Genomic DNA, 16498 nt, shown 5'->3' with positions numbered 1-16498 from the left:
TGTATATTATGATAGTATTGGCTTTGGTAACTAGGTGACTACTGTTAGCGAATATTATATATAGTAACGACTTTGGCTACATTTGGGAAGCCAACATGTCAATAATGTTATATTGTTTTATTACACTCAATATCAAACAAAAACTAAACAACTTTTTTTATTAAAAAAACGTTCTTTTTATTCTTTACAATGTACACGAGATTTACGCGAAATCATGCATTAGTTTTGACATGTCACGTCTTTTATAATTACTTATGTAGTATGCTATTACGTATAATGGTAAAAAACACTTTCATTACTTTGATTCAAACAAAGTTAATAGTGTTATAGACACATCCTTATTTCATTCGGAACTCCTCGGCCATTTTATCGAAAACAACCTCGGATGTATTTGGATGGTTTACACACTCAAAAAGTGGTACGTTTAAGTCCGCTGCAAGTAGATCGCGTAGTAATTTTATTTAGCAGTTAAACTTTGTGACTTAACTCTTGGGATTCTTCATTATGTTTGCTATAATACAATTCAATGACAACAAATTTAAACTTAGATCAATAAATACAACTCTAAAACACTACATTTAACTAATGATATAATTCAAAATTTTACGAACTACTTCAACAGATGTACCGGCGTACATCCGAGGTTGTTTTCGATAAAATGGCCGAGGAGTTCCGAATGATCCTTATTTCTGTATGGCGATGAGTCTATCAAAACAACACTGAACATACAAACTTGCCATTTTGTTCCACGCTCTCGCGCAACATCGTCCCAACGTGAGTGACTTAGTATAAGTTGATATAACTTTCTTCACAATGGTTGTTAAAATAAATAAAGTTTAAACTAGGTATTTTAAAGACTGTTAAAAGAACTTTAATTAACCTATAATCTTCTTAGTCAATTTATTGAGTCTTATGAAATGTCGCTCTTTATATAGACCTGGCAAAATTTAGTAAAATTTGAATAGTTGAAGAAAAAACACGTTTGAAAGACACATTTTTTTATTTTTAAAGATAACTTTTAAGGTTTATATAGATAAAAATGGAAATTATTTAAGTGTAAGATCGCAATATATTTTAACTCGTGAACACCAAAAATGAACATTACATAAAGAATGCATAATGTTGGTCGGCTTAAACTTAAAGTATACAATGTCTATTTTCTGTCGTTTTAACAAGCTGCTTTAAAATGTAAAATGGTTGGTGAAAAAACTACGTGTACTGAAGTGTGAAGTTGTTACAATAGTGGATGGTGTAAATTATTATGAATCGTATTGCAACTTGAAATGAGGTAAGCACTTTAGTAAATAACACAGAATGTCTCTTGTTGGGGGTATGTCGCCTTTCCCTCCTAGGAATACATTTTAAGTTTTTAACATGTTCATCTTCCGGTTTGTTTGAAATGGGTCTATTGCTATTCAAGGGAGTCATATAAACATGTTCATGTTATTCTATTAGGTATTTGGTGGCTTCGCTCCAAGAGTCAAATTTACTATATCTTCACACACAAAGCTGAAGTCATTCGATATTGATGTTTCTCTTAACTATGATCGATTGCCTTAATATTCTTTTCTTAAATTCGAATTGTTTGCAAATGCTATGAAAACCCTGTGCTAATTTAACTTCAATGTAACGAATAACTTCATTTTTTAATTGAGTTATAGAAGTTTCTTTATGTGGTCCTTATTTTGAGGAATATATATTGTTGCAATGATAATTGTATCCCTCCATCTTAATGACTTAATACATTGGATTTCATGTAGTTGTTTTTCGCAGTGGGTTAGCCTTCTCAATGACAAAGATGCAGGTATAAGTTTTACCCTGAACATCACTAAGTATAAGCAATGAAATGGATTTAATGATTTATCAGCAGAACATTAAACCCGATACTTGCTGTGCTTGACCAAGCACCAAGCCCCTCACCACCTTTACATACTCTCACGATGAAATGATGTGACACTTTTACACTTAAACACACAACTCATAACCAGATCTAATTGATTAAACACGGTGACTTTTATTGATATAAAAATAGTGTTTGCCATTTAACACCGGCAAAACACAGAAAACACGGAAAAATGGAAACTGAAGAAGGTATGTCGATTAAAACTTTTAATGTCTGAGCATTTATATTTTTTTTAAATCTTAGCCTTTAATATTAACATTGTTTTAATTTGTTGCAAGTTAAATGACTGGAGTATCAGTATTCATACACTGTTTATGGAACACGTATCCACTGCTGACATGCATTGTCAATCGTTGAATATTGTTTCCAGACGATTATCTGCCACACCATTCAGTTCATAGTGTCGGAAGAGCTTATTAAAAGAAAACTCGTGTTGAATTCCAATGAAACACTGAACTTCAATAATCCGATCAAATAGCCATCCACAACCATCAAGTGTCTGTTGTTTTCTGCCAATAAGTGGGCTGCATGAACTGTAATGTTTGCTTTGTGTGGGTGTGTCCCGGATTTGACTATATTGATATGGAACCGTTTGACGTTTCATTCACGAAGCCATCGGCGAACCTGTCTGAGACATTATAACTGATGCAATCCTTATGAAAAATCGTAAGTGTAATAATGACGGTATGTTCACATAGCAATAAATTAAAAAGAACTTCATTGCTATAAAATATGTATGTACATGTATACTCTTGTGTGGTTAATTGTCCAGTGTGCTTAAAATTCAACAACAGTATACTTCGCAATGATAGGAGCTCTAAAGAGGGCGACCTTGTTGATATATGACTAAAATATAATTTCAGGACTTGGAAGAAAACTTACATATATCATCTATCTAATATGACATTCAATATAAATAAAGTCTCTGTAAGATGTTTGAGGTGCATCTAAGTTGTGTCTCTCCGTTTAAAATATAAACCAATCTTAACATTTTGGGTGTGTAAGCTTATTTATACTCGCATTCGGGCATGGGCCATCCGGCGAGGGCTCTGATAAAATTGTAAGGCATTTGAGGTTTTTGTAGCATAGTGCACAGGCAGAATATTAACATGGTTAGAACTAGTACCCTGGTTCTTAAACGAACACCAGTGTACGGCACTGCCACACTTAACGTCTCTCCTGGCTTATTGCTATATTAGTATTTTCTTAGTGGTGAGCGGGGAATCGCACCTGCGACCCCTAGATTGACAATCAACTGTGTTGCCCCGAGACCAAGGATCCGCGACAATCTTAACTCATGATTTGCTTGGCTTTTATACACTGCGTTTTATTTACATTTGATTGGTCCAAAATCTAGATCAAAAGCCATAGTGTACAGTGTGTGTATACCACGTGATAAATTACGTCATATATGCTACGTCAAAAGGCAAAATTTTGCTGTTGGTGACGAAATAGGAAAGTTATCTTTGTTTAAAGTCTTCGTTCGAAGCAAAGTATTCCCTTCCGACGTAGCATTTATGACGCAATTTATCACGTGGTATTTACACACTGGTGTATATCTACGTCGAATTAGATACCATTGTGCAAAAAAAGAAAATACTTGTCTCTTATAACATTTATTAAATAGGACAGTTGAGGGACATACGGTTTGTCAAATATAAAAGTATCCGTTGCTGTTTTAAATTAACCACTTCAAATAAAGAAAGGAACACCACACTTATGTTTAACCTAATCTCCTTTTACGGTCAGTGCGCAAGGTCCAAAATGAGATGACGTCATTTTGGAGAGCGAAGCCAGACCCAGTAATAGAGAATATGTTACTGGACGAGAAAGCACGTGACCTGAGCGTCGAAGAGATGCCTGAAATTTTGTCTATCCTGCCATCCTGGGACGGCCGCGATGTAGTCGAGTTAGGGGCTGGCATCGGGTAGGTATACGAAATTATTCAATTTTAAAAACACTCTAATGAACGAGTACAAGTCCAGCGAGTCTATTGTATTGGAAGAACAGTAAGAGATTTGACCATTCCCGTCGTATTGCACAGACCGTACGTGAATGATCGTTTTTATCAAGTTAATTGATACAATAATTGAATATGATCACTAGATTATAGGAATAACAAACTATTATTTACAAGTCTACTAAATCATTTATATATTACATTTTAGTCCTCAACACAATGCGGTCTTTTTTCCAGGCGGTTTACGGGAGTGTTTGCCCGTTCTGCCAGCCATGTGGTCGCTGTTGACTTCATGGAAGAGTATGTTGCCCGGAACAAACTCGATAATGCCAAGTTCACAAACATCGAGTACCACTGCGTGGACGCCACCAAACTCCGCCTGGAAGAAAACAAGTGAGAGGAAATACGGGATGTAACAAATATCAAAGCACTGACAGTACTGAAGTAGGGCGTAAGAGTTTGTATGAATCTACTTCATATTCGTGCGTTTTTTTTTGAAAGAGAAGTCCACATTGATATATACAATGAAAATATATGGACACAGAAATTGGCATAGACAGAGAAGAAAAATTTAAAGCTTTGATGATGGCATCTACATGTACCAACCAGTGTCTAAGAATCAGCCTAAATTAAACCATACAATGTATCATCATGCTTTTATTATCATTTACTTCCACGAAAAAACATGTTTTGACATTAGTATTTTACACATTTTTATAATTAATTCAATTTAGCCATTTTTTTGTTTTCGATTTTTCGAACGTGGCCATAAATCAGGGAATAAAGGTATATATGTAATTAAAACGTTAAAACATATGTATAATAATCCAGATTCGACCTGATATTCTCCAATTGGCTGCTCATGTATCTTCACGACGACGCGGCACGTGAACTACTGGCCCGAAAGTTGTCATGGTTACGGGATGGCGGACACTTGTTCATCAGGGAGTCATGTGGCTACCCGTCAGGTGGATAGTACATATCAAGTCCTTAATAATCATGTTTTAGTTCTCAATATTGAAAGAACATGAACACAATGTTTATGCTGTTTAAAAGGTGTAGGTGTTAAACAAATCCGGTTCAGCATAAACAAACTTTTCGTTTCAGATAAAACAACAAGTTTATGTATGATATCCGTCCGCTTCGTCATATAGTACTTACTTTTATTCAATGCGACCAGTATATGTGTTGGTAATTGAGCCTTTGGCGAGCTTACTGTCATGTATCCGAGTGTGATATTATGTATATCAAATGCCTTTTCCGATTGTATTTAACCGGGAAAATGTGTAGCATGTAATAAAGGACGATATTTTGAGTGTAAATATTTCATGTTTTCCACCAGGAAACTTGGCCGGTGACTCCAACCCGACCATATATCGGGATGCAGACGACTATACCGCATTGTTCAACAACACGCGCCTACAGGATGGGGAGGGAGGTGAAGTGAAGGGGTTTGAAATCCTCACTTCTAAACCACTCCAGTGTTATATTAAGGTGGGAAATGTCTGGACTAAAATACTTGCAATGCAGCATACTTGTGTTTGCTCATATTTACATGTTCCATGTTTCTCTATGGATGTTTCATCTCGTGATTTCAGATGAAGCAAAACGACAAACAAATCGTTTGGTTATTGCAAAAAGTGCGAAAGAAGTAGAACATCCTCGGACATAATGACGATTGTTTTTGTTTGCTGCTACCAGCAAAGTGCATCAAGATTGAATTGACAAAACGGGCGGCAAACATGAAAATACTTAATATTTATTATATTATATAATGCTGTTGGGGAATATTTTTACATTTTGCAACAAGTGTAAGAGTTAGGGATCATAAGCGTTGTAAAACATTCCTACTTTACGGGTTTAGCTTCATATTTTTTTATCAGATATTTAAAATGCATTACAGCAAAACAAAATGGCCCGCAATGGACCCTTTGCTCTTTCCGGGGCGCGATTACAAGGAAAGCAAAACAACACAGTCATGTACAAAATGTACATAGAAATATTTATAAGTACGTCGCTAGCCTGAATAGTTTATTGTAAGAATGATAGATATTTGGCGGTTGCAGGGACTTTGGGTCGCATTGTTTATTTTTTTCAAATATGCAAAAAATTGCTTTATACAAAGGGGTGAATGACATTTTATGTTAAATTGTTACAAGAAATTAAATCGAAAAACTACACTCGTTTAAGTCAAATGTATATTATGCTTTTTATATTGATAATTTTTTTTATTACCACACATCAAAAATATTATGTTTGTTAAGAGGAATGATGTTGATGTTTGGCATAAATTATCAGCGAAAGGTTGTTTTTATCAATTGCAAGAAACGTTTTGTAAGTATTGTGCCGTGAGTTAACTATTAACCGTTATTTGGCACCAATGGGGAATTAGCTATTTAAGTCCAAGTGATTTGATATTTGGAAGCAAAACAATGTATAGAAAATTCCATTGAACGTTGTCAAAACTATGACGTGTTGAGGACCAGCTACGTATTGCATGTGTAACATGCTGGTGTATAGCCAGAGGTTGGTCAGCTGGTAAATGCGACAGGCCGTTTTGACAAGCGCCTGACCAAATCGCCACGTGGTATATAAATGGCCATCACTATTTAACACAACGAATGCATGTAGTCATGCTATCTTAAAAGTTATTAATTTTGATGCATTCAGAGTTTGATAAGCAAAACATTCCATTTAAGGATTTAAAATGCTACAATATTTCTTAGCGACAGTAGCCATGTTATATATGACGGATGCCGACTCTTGTAAGTATGACTTTAAAACTGATTTTTTGTGTTGTCGCAGAATCAGCTGATTTTGGAATCAGTGTTTTCAAATCAGTCATATAGGATAACACACAATAGAACAGATCTCAATTGTTTGGAAAACTGCGGAATTTTCATTCACCTTAAAGAGTTAGTAACGCTTTAGTCATAAATCATCAATATATTAATAACTACGATCTGCCCTCTTTTATTAGCAGTCTTATATCACCAGTTTCGGACATTTACGCAAAATTTGGCTCACTCCAAGACAAAACAAATTAAAAGTTGTCAAAACGATCAATCTGTAAGAGTGCAGCTTTAAAACGCATTCTATCACGTTTATCAGATTTATCTAAATAAGTAAAGTTCGAATCACGTTCGACGATATACATTTTATTTACTAGTGTACCATATGTTTTAATGCGTTTATTTCTCAAAAATAATTATCCTTTTCCAACATGTATCTATATACACGTATTTCAAATATATTGAAGACACATAAGAAATTCAAAAGTTGCCTTGACTACTTTCTGTATTACCTGTAGCTATAGATCAGCGGTGCCTGTCCCTTCCGGACCTCCGGCCTTGCTTCCGGTTCCCACGGCCAATGTTCCAATTCAACACTTCCTCCATGCAATGTGAGGCGTTCCCTTGGGGCGGCTGCCAAAGTCGAGCACCGACCAACAGGTACGTGTACGCGTAAACCGCAGTTTTACCCTGGATATTGTTATGGAATAAATCTCGGGTTTACATCCGGGCCTTGGTATGGCATAAACCGCGGATTTACCTTGGGCCTTGTATGACACAAACCGCGGGTACAGGTATGACGTAAACCTCGTGTTTATACCGGACACCGGTATGGTTAACCTCGGGCATCCTTATGACGTAATCCTCGTGTTTATCCCGGACACTGGTATGGTGAACCTCGGGCATCCTTATGACGTTAACCTCGTGTTTATACCGGACACCGGTATGGTTAACCTCGGGCATCCTTATGACGTAAACCTCGTGTTTATACCGGACACCGGTATGGTTAACCTCGGGCATCGATATGACGTAAACCTCGTGTTTATCCCGGAAAACCGGTATGGTTAACCGCGGGCACCAGTATGACGTTAACCTCGTGTTTATACCGGACACCGGTTTGGTTAACCACGGGCATCGTTATGACGTAAACCTCGTGTTTATACCGGGCAACGGTATGGTTAACCTCGGGAACCGGTAGGACGTAACCATACGCGATTTAGTAAATATCTCTAAACTATTTCTTAAACAGTCCTATAAAGTGAATAGACACCAGATGGTCCCAAAATCGGCAAATATAGCATTTGCTCAAAACAAGGATAGACTTGTCAATGCGAGCCTGTATGATGTCAATATTTCATTTAACTGGATTTAGAGAATAAACGCAACGATTATGCCCCTGTCTCAACTGAGTTTCTTCGTTTAAAAATAGCGCACAATGACCGTATTCTAGTTTGAAGATGCGCGGATTTTTTTCGAACAATTTTCAAGTCATGTGATAGTTTCACAAACGTTCCTGTCAATAAGCAACTCGCTGTCATTTTCGGCAGAGTTAACCATTTTCAAACTTTGACATGGATCAGTTTTATCACCGATATTGATCTGCCGGGCTCTGTGCCTACGTTGTTTCGCAGCAGTATTCAGCTTCCTTTCAATGTCCGTTTTTCCGGGAAGCCACACAGTGTGTATGTTTAACATGTGTTAATCACGTGATAAGTACAGATAAATATACAGACGCTGTTTTTAAAACTTACTGGAAAACTGCCACAGTATAGTACGAATCGGAAAAATACGCGAAACTGCGAAAGATGCATGTGTCGTAAGCGATGTGATAATCAGAAAGTAAGATCCGTTAAATGCGTTGTACACAACGAAATTAAGTTTTTGAGAGAAAAAAACACGTGCAATTGTATCATTTGGGGTCCAGTCACCTGAATATCCGTTAAACCACTCAGCTTTGATAAAAATCAAACTGCTTTCGGTTTTCTTTGCAGACATTGAGGATCATGTCTTATCTTTAAATGTGTTTTATATAGAAGACAACATTCCTTTCCGCGAAATAAAATCGATATCGTTGGTTAGTACTACAATGATTAAGACTTTTATTGAAGGACCTTATGGAAGACTTTTTTCGGTGACAACACAGTTTTCCCTTTTCATTACAGGTTTGAAACGCTGGAATCTTGCTTGAAGATTTGCGCATGTGCACTGCCGAAGGACTCCGGTCCATGTTACGCCTCAGTTCCCAGCTGGTTCCATGACGAAGGCATATGCAAGGAGTTTGTGTACGGCGGTTGCCAAGGCAATGCTAACCGTTTCAAATCGAAGTTTAGTTGTGAAAGTGTATGCAACGTGTAAATTTGAAACTTATCATTATTAAAGAGAATTAATATATATGCTTATATCTCTTCTTTGATTTCAAAAACATCTGGCCCTACTAAGAACTTTTGCTAAGGGTTGCTCAAGCTTGCATCTAAAGCGGATTGTTTTTAGATGGGAATTAAAAAGAAATTAGAAAGCCAGTGTTTAACCTTACATGCTTGGAGCAATGTCTCTAGCTGACGCTTCAGCAGTCAAAGATCAAATGCATACGCCAGTACGATGATGATAATGCGGCAGTTCGATAATGATATCGCGACAAGACGATGTTATTAACGCGACAGTGCGACAGTTCGATGATGAAAACGCGACAGTGCGATAATGATAACGCGACAGTACGGTTATGATAACGCGACAGTACGATAATGATAACGCGACAGTACGATAATCATAAAGCGACAGTTCGATGATGATAACGTGACAGTACGAAGATGATAATGCGTCAGTACGATACTACGATAACAAAAACGCGATATCACGATACTACGATGACGAAAATTGTCGTATTGTCGCGTTTTCGTTATCATACTTTAGCATTATTATCATCATACTGTCGCGTTTTCGTTATTTGAAATTAATAGTAAGGCCACATGTTAGGCTTTATCCGACAATATTCAATTTGTTAATGAACAAAACTAAAAATTTAGAAAGTGATACGCACATATAATGTCAACTTGCTGGAGTAATAATACGCTTATTTTTACAAGACCGAAAGCTGCCTACACTTATTCTCATGTGTATTAGGAAGAAAGACGCCCAACCCTCTCACAACACCAATCGTTAAATCGACTTTCAATGATAACCGACACGTATATTCGAACGTCTAAGGCTTCTTAGAATTGGATTCATTTAATTACGAGAGTGTACATCAAGCTGGGTAATTAAAAGCGCTGTCCTTGCGTAGAATAGACGTAGTTGTCCGTGTGCGACTCACAAATGAGGACACACACGTATGGACGAACAGACAGACGAACAAGAACAGCTTTATCACTTTTTGTGAGGGGGATACACATGATGTGTTGGAAATGAACACTAATTATTGGCACAACCCACGTCTATTTTAAAAGACGTCATTGTTTATAGAACATGGCGTTAAATTACGATTAAATCGTATTTTATTCAAAGGCTTATTTCCCCTTTAGCTCGCTAACATCACTACAAAGCACTCCACACTAAGGTAATTAATCGGTAACATGTTTATTTTCGATTAAGGTAACAGCAACCACGTTGAACCTACCAATTTTCAAATCTATCTGAATAAGAACGTCTTAATGTTGGCTTAACAGATACCAAGTTTTATCGCTACAAAACAAACGGCAGCGTTTTATCTTTTGCAATTTAAATGGGACTTGATTAATATGCAACTTTACCAACACATGAGAAGAAAGTTCTGTAATAAGAACATTTAGAGATACATACTACAGCTTCTTGCTTCCATGACACTAAGCATAATATGTATGTGTATGTTTAATTAACAAACGTTACACTTTCGCATATACATTGATTCAATACAGTGGATCTGCAAAATATTCGAACATTCCCTGAAATAGAAAAACGCCCTCCTTCTCAACGTGCACACGGACTTTGTTGACGTCATCTGGATCGTTCCAAACGTAAACGTCAAGAATGTCGTCATCAAAACTTTCTCCCGAGAATAACAGCTCCATTCTTTTGAGACCTCGTTTCTCCAGATCATTGAAATGCTGTACAAGGCCGTGCTTAACATTGTGATACAAGCCGTCCAAGCCAAAGCGAACATAGCAGCTCCAGTTAGTGTGGTTGTTGCCGTCCTGGTCACTGCGTGTGACGTGCACTTTGAAAGACGGTAAGGTCGCTGGCTTCGCATACCTATCAAACTTCAAAGCAGAGAATTTCTTAGCTGATTCTTCATACTTCTCTTTCCACCATTCCGGTAACCGCAACGGCCGACGTGACGATTTGTCGACGCTGACCACTTGGTTGACATTTTTTATCAAGTCTACGCCATCTAGCGTACGAACCGTAGCTATAGAGTTCAATGACGTACTCCCTATGTAGCCACCTTGAACGACTACGTCCAGGGGGCACTTGGGTTTAGCAGGATCGTACAAGTCTTTTTCAATATCTAAAGATGACGTCACGAGAAACGTCAATCGGTCTGACGTCACTTCAGCGTAATCTCTAAACGTTCTGCCTGTATCGTCAAGCGGCCAATGATGAGAGAAAAATCGACAGGATTCCAGTAGCTTCATCATCTGCCAGGGTTTTGGTAGTCCGTCTGGAAAAAGGAGAAAACATTGTTGGTTAAACGAACTATCACATCGTAAAAAGGGAATACATGTACTTGTATATTCATCAGAAACAACAATGCGATATAAATGATATCAGTGCAGTGCATACAATTGCACATGTACATATGCGGAGCTACGGAGCGAACTATAGTTCTAGCTGACATGTCGATTATCTCGATGTTAAAGTAAGACCAGCAGTCCGCCTTGCATCCTTCCGTGTATGTTAAATGGATCCAGTTAAACACTAGTCTAGTACATGTGTCCGCATCCGTTTGCGCGTCTTATCCGCGGACACATTAGCGGACAGTGTTTTTAATTATGCTCAATTTGAAATGAACCATTTTCATTAAGTCTATTTCATGATTGCATATCAAACATTTTTTATCTCTAAAAGTTAAAGTGACTATTGAACTGAACACACGTTTTAACATTGACCTATAAACCTTTTTATAAGTCATTGGTTTTAATTATCATTTTACTTTGCATAAAAATATGCATTCTTTTCCGGGCATGCATATAAAAATGTGACTGTGGACGACGGAAGAAGACTGTCGGAAATGGACGACGGAAGTGGACTGTCGGAAATGGACGACGGAAGTGGAATACCGGTCCTGTATGTGCAATTCTATCAAAAACTCTCTAAATGCGCTTAGTGAAATGTTTGATCAATGAAAAGGTAACACGAAAATATTTGGGTGAAACTGTTTAGATTTTCAGTAAACTTACTCTTGGAGCAAAAGTCTGAGTAGTGAAACCCGGATGTACGGACGGTGGCGCTCACTGCCGCCTCGTCCACCGACATGGAGTAGTTCAACAACCGCAGATGGTCCATTCGCCGCTGTCTGCAATACACATTAAAACATTGTAAGTAAAAGCATGAAGCGTGGTGATACACATGTAGGTATCCACCACTCGCGGAAGAGGTCGTAGATTCGAGCACCGCCAGGATCAGGGACAAGTTATGTTTGATATACAAATAATTGACACATGGTTTCTAACCAGTTAACTGTGAGTGATTCAAATAAGCCTAAATAAACTGCGTGTAATAACTTTTTGTCCCATATTTCGTGGCTTGCATATTGCCTTTGACGTTTTGTTCCCATGGTTACTATTTTTTATATTCCCTTGAATCAAAATCGTAAAAACTTACAAATGACTAAGCGACGGAGTCTAAAAACTTCAGGGATTTCTTTTGGCGAAATGTAACTGCCCTTTAAAGGGTGTTACCCTACAGGAGAATGTTGTTGAGAGGGAACAAAAGGCCAGTGAACTTCTTAAAAAGACAATAAAAAAACAACAACAAACAAGAGCTGTCAGTAGACAGCGCGCTCGACTATTCTGTGATTGACAATATAAAATAATATCCATCCTGGAGGATATTGTTTAAGTGTAGTTAATAACAGGAACTTGTAAATAGAAAAGAGTGTTAATAAAAAAGGCTTGTTGAATGGTCAATCGTAAGAACATTCTAATAAGATAATAGAAATTAAGGCATATTGTATCATTAGAAAAACATGTACAAGCATACATAAAACAGTAACGTAACAGGGCTTCGTAGGAAAAAACACCTGTGATGAAAAATGTAAATAAAAACAAGAATTAGTATTCATTGATAAATGGGGTTATGTTAAGATTTTTTGGGGTGTAAACTATCCAACACCTGGAAAATGCATAAGAAGTTGGAAACTGTGAGTCTTTAACAATCAACCTGAACATGCTAACAATGAGTTGAAAAGTAGTAGTAAGCCTGTATCTGTTGATGTGCATCTAGAAAAAACAGAAATATATTGTTTAATACTAGAAGTAAACAAATTAGTGACATTGAAGGGAAGGCAAGTGCAACAAGGACACTTATGATTATTTAAGGTATTAACTGACATAAATAATTTGTGGCAATGACGGCACTGGCATTATTTCCCACAAACATGGTTCTTCAACCTGTGAGAGGATGAAAATACTTTTTTTACAACTTTTACAAAAAAGACATGTATGTATTTTGAGTGTTGCTTGAGACTTGTAGACTTTTTCACATATCTCACACATGTATATGTTGCCATTATATATATGACAGCCCTTGTTACCAAGAATGAAGGTGATCATCATTGATTTAAACATATTTTATTCAACATATCTATATATACATATAATACACGTTAAATATAATTTAAGTATTTGCATTGATATATTGAATCGGATTGAAACGACAGCATAGCTTATAAAGTTTCTCTCTGTCAGAATTAAGTTACACCTTATGCAGAGTAATAATTGTGATCATCATTGTGTTAAATGAAAGAGAACAGGAGAAATATTTTAATGTATTCTCATCACTCTTAACACAATTTGTGTAAGAAACACAATGGCCGCGGAGTTAAAAAAAATGATGTGTGTTTGACATTAAAAAAAGATCACACAAATTATTATGGTCACATATTAATTATTTAAAAAATAATGATGTCACTATGAAAGGTATGCATCAATATGGAAGAATAAAAATATCAAGTGAACAACTTTATTAATATAATATTATGAATATGGAAGAAAATCACAATGATACAAAAGAATTACTTAATATATATATATGCTATGGAAAATTGTATAATGTTGGACCTTTGCAAAGGTCGGCTTGAAGGATTTGACGGTTAAGTTGATATATGTAGATATTGAATTTCCTAACAAAGTAAAATATTTGTACTGTAGGATAGTAAAAGTAGTATAATCATGTTTTTATTAGTACATAAACCAATAAACAGCATGCAATAGTGTGACATTTTAGTGATACAATGTGAAAAAAACAACAAACTTTATATAAAAGTTTGTACTGTTAAAAGTTCATTTGCAACAGGTGAAGGTGTTCATTGAAATTTTAAATTTTAATTTTAATGTGAGGCAACCAATCTGAAAGTTACAAAACAGAAATTGATTGTTATTCATGAATCTATACTACAATGTGATCTGTTACAAAGTAATCGTAAAAAAAATGACTCTTTAATAGTCAGTATGGTATTTCATGTTAAGTAGTGTCAGATGATATAACTGTTTGGTTTTGGATAGTAATCAAGAAGATGATGTTTTGATCCAGCAGTTGGAAAGTGAATGTTAGATTGAATGTTTCTGAAAGTACAAAGGTGTAGTAAAATTAGTATGTCATTGGATGTTGAGGACCCTTCCACTCTTTGTAGTCTGCATCATCTGAGAATATTGGGTTAACTTGATTCACATGCAAGTAACAATCCTGAACCATAAACAGCTTCACTTACTTACGTACAGCGATGGCTTGATTTCTGAAATTTGGTTTTATTTGATAAAAATAACAAAGATGGAAAAATAAGAAATGAGAACTGACCATAAATGAGTCTCTAAAGGGGATACTTATGTCAAAATGCTTGATACAGTTACCTCCTCCTGTACACAGGTTCGGATCATGATGGTGAAAAAGTGTGCCAATTTTGAAAGGCATATGTCAATGGACTTTGAAAATATCTGAAGTAGTACGCAAACTTTAACGTTAATTCTAAGTAAAAAAAAGGGGCATAATATTGTCAAAACGTTTGATACAATGACCTCCTCCTGTACACAGGTTGAGATCATGATGGTGAACAAGTGTGCAAAGTTTCAAAGCCATATGTCAATGGACTGAAAATATTTGAGGTGGTATGCAAACTTTAACATAAGTGATTAAGCTGATGCCAACGCTCGGTTGACTAGGATAGCTCTCCTTATTCTTTGAAAAGTCGAGCTAAAAAGGGGCATAATTTTGTCAAAATGCTTGATAGAGTTACCTACAATGACCTCCTCCTGTACACAGGTTGGGGGCATGATGTTGAACAAGTGTGCAAAGTTTCAAAGCCATATGTCCATGGACTTTGAAAATATTTGAGGTGGTACGGAAACTTTAACATAAGTGGTTACAACGACGCCGACACTGATGCTCGGGTGACTAGGATAGCTCTCCTTATTCTACGAATAGTCAAGCTAAAAACCAAGTCATGATGATGCACTCATAGATGTGTGTAGATCAACATACGTGGTTTGGTTTTGAGTCAATCGACCTCTTTATATATTTATATAAGCACGTTTTTTGCATTCTATCAACTACTATCAATCGACTATATTCCAAATTGGGAAGTAACATCAGGTTTAAAAATCCCAATTAAACACACAGATCTTGGACTACATGTACTTCACATGATCCACATCCACAGACATCACTTTTTACGATTGTTGGTGTTGCCTGACTTTAAAAGTGTTCAAATACTAAATGTTGACCTAAACATCAATTAAGTATTTCAATATCCGCCATCTTTTCCAAACCAGAATATCCGCTATTAAAAAGCCTATTAATCAGCATTTTTTAAAACACATTTATTTTAATTTTTAAATTAAAAAGCAATGTATGAATACAATAAACAATATGCCCATAATTTAGCATGCAATCCGATTAAATGTCATTTCCTTAAGTGATGTATAATTTATTATGTAGATCTATAAATATTACTAAACAAAGGGTAGCAATTGTACAAAATGCTTTTTTGAACTGCTATGGAAGGGGTAACTGGCTGGTTTTAGGAAACTGATTATTTATAAAGTGTACCCACATTCCCATGCCATACCTTGTAAATGGCAGAACTAACTTTGATTTTTAAGTGAGCCTTTCTGGACCCGGCCTTTCTGGTACTGGGCCTTTTTGACCCGACTCCACATGCCCCCCTCACTCATTTTATGGACTCTATTAAAGTCATGGCCAAACCTAACCCTAATGTCCCTGTACCAACCTGTCACATAAAATGGCTACACCGGCATATTTGCTAGCAAAGATACTTTAAAAGTTCCCATCTGAAACATGGCCAATGAAATCATAAGCCAAGGATCAGTTCCAAAGCACCCGCTCCAAACAGCGTTAAGCGAGCACAAGACAAGTTACAGTGCAGATATTTCCATACCTGTGATCCGGTGGGCGTGTGTCCTGCATCATGACTTTGTTGAAATGAAAGCTTCTTTTCTGTGATCGTGAAAAGAAAAACTGTGTTCTGGTTATTGTACTATTTGCATTTTTTATCATTTTCTCAGTTGATAATCAATCAGGCGCTTGACAACGCGTACAAAAGCCTTTACCGTAGTTTTAAACCATCCGAGTGAGTCTGATTGAAAAGGTCAGAAATGAGAACGCAGTTGTACTGTACGGTAGCATTTTATAGCG

At 36.5% G+C, this 16498-nt stretch overlaps 1 protein-coding gene across 2 annotated transcripts; it reads right to left on the bottom strand.

The window, feature by feature from the left end:
* Positions 1-10212: 10212 nt before the first annotated feature.
* On the bottom strand, positions 10213-16441 carry LOC128244839 (uncharacterized). 2 transcript variants are annotated; one of them, XM_052962932.1, is made up of 3 exons: positions 16242-16441; positions 12028-12143; positions 10213-11288 (listed from the first exon to the last, which is right to left on the bottom strand). In XM_052962932.1, exons 1-3 carry the CDS (start codon positions 16358-16360, stop codon positions 10537-10539), a joined length of 987 nt encoding a protein of 328 aa, XP_052818892.1. In that variant the 5' UTR covers positions 16361-16441; the 3' UTR covers positions 10213-10536. The 2 variants fall into 2 exon arrangements, with proteins under 2 accessions (XP_052818892.1, XP_052818893.1); XM_052962933.1 differs by lacking the exon at positions 16242-16441 and adding an exon at positions 16074-16210.
* Positions 16442-16498: the final 57 nt, after the last annotated feature.

This window comes from Mya arenaria, chromosome 8, assembly GCF_026914265.1.
Source record: "Mya arenaria isolate MELC-2E11 chromosome 8, ASM2691426v1".
Classification (NCBI taxonomy): domain Eukaryota; kingdom Metazoa; phylum Mollusca; class Bivalvia; order Myida; family Myidae; genus Mya; species Mya arenaria.
This window is presented reverse-complemented; position numbering and strand designations above follow the sequence as displayed.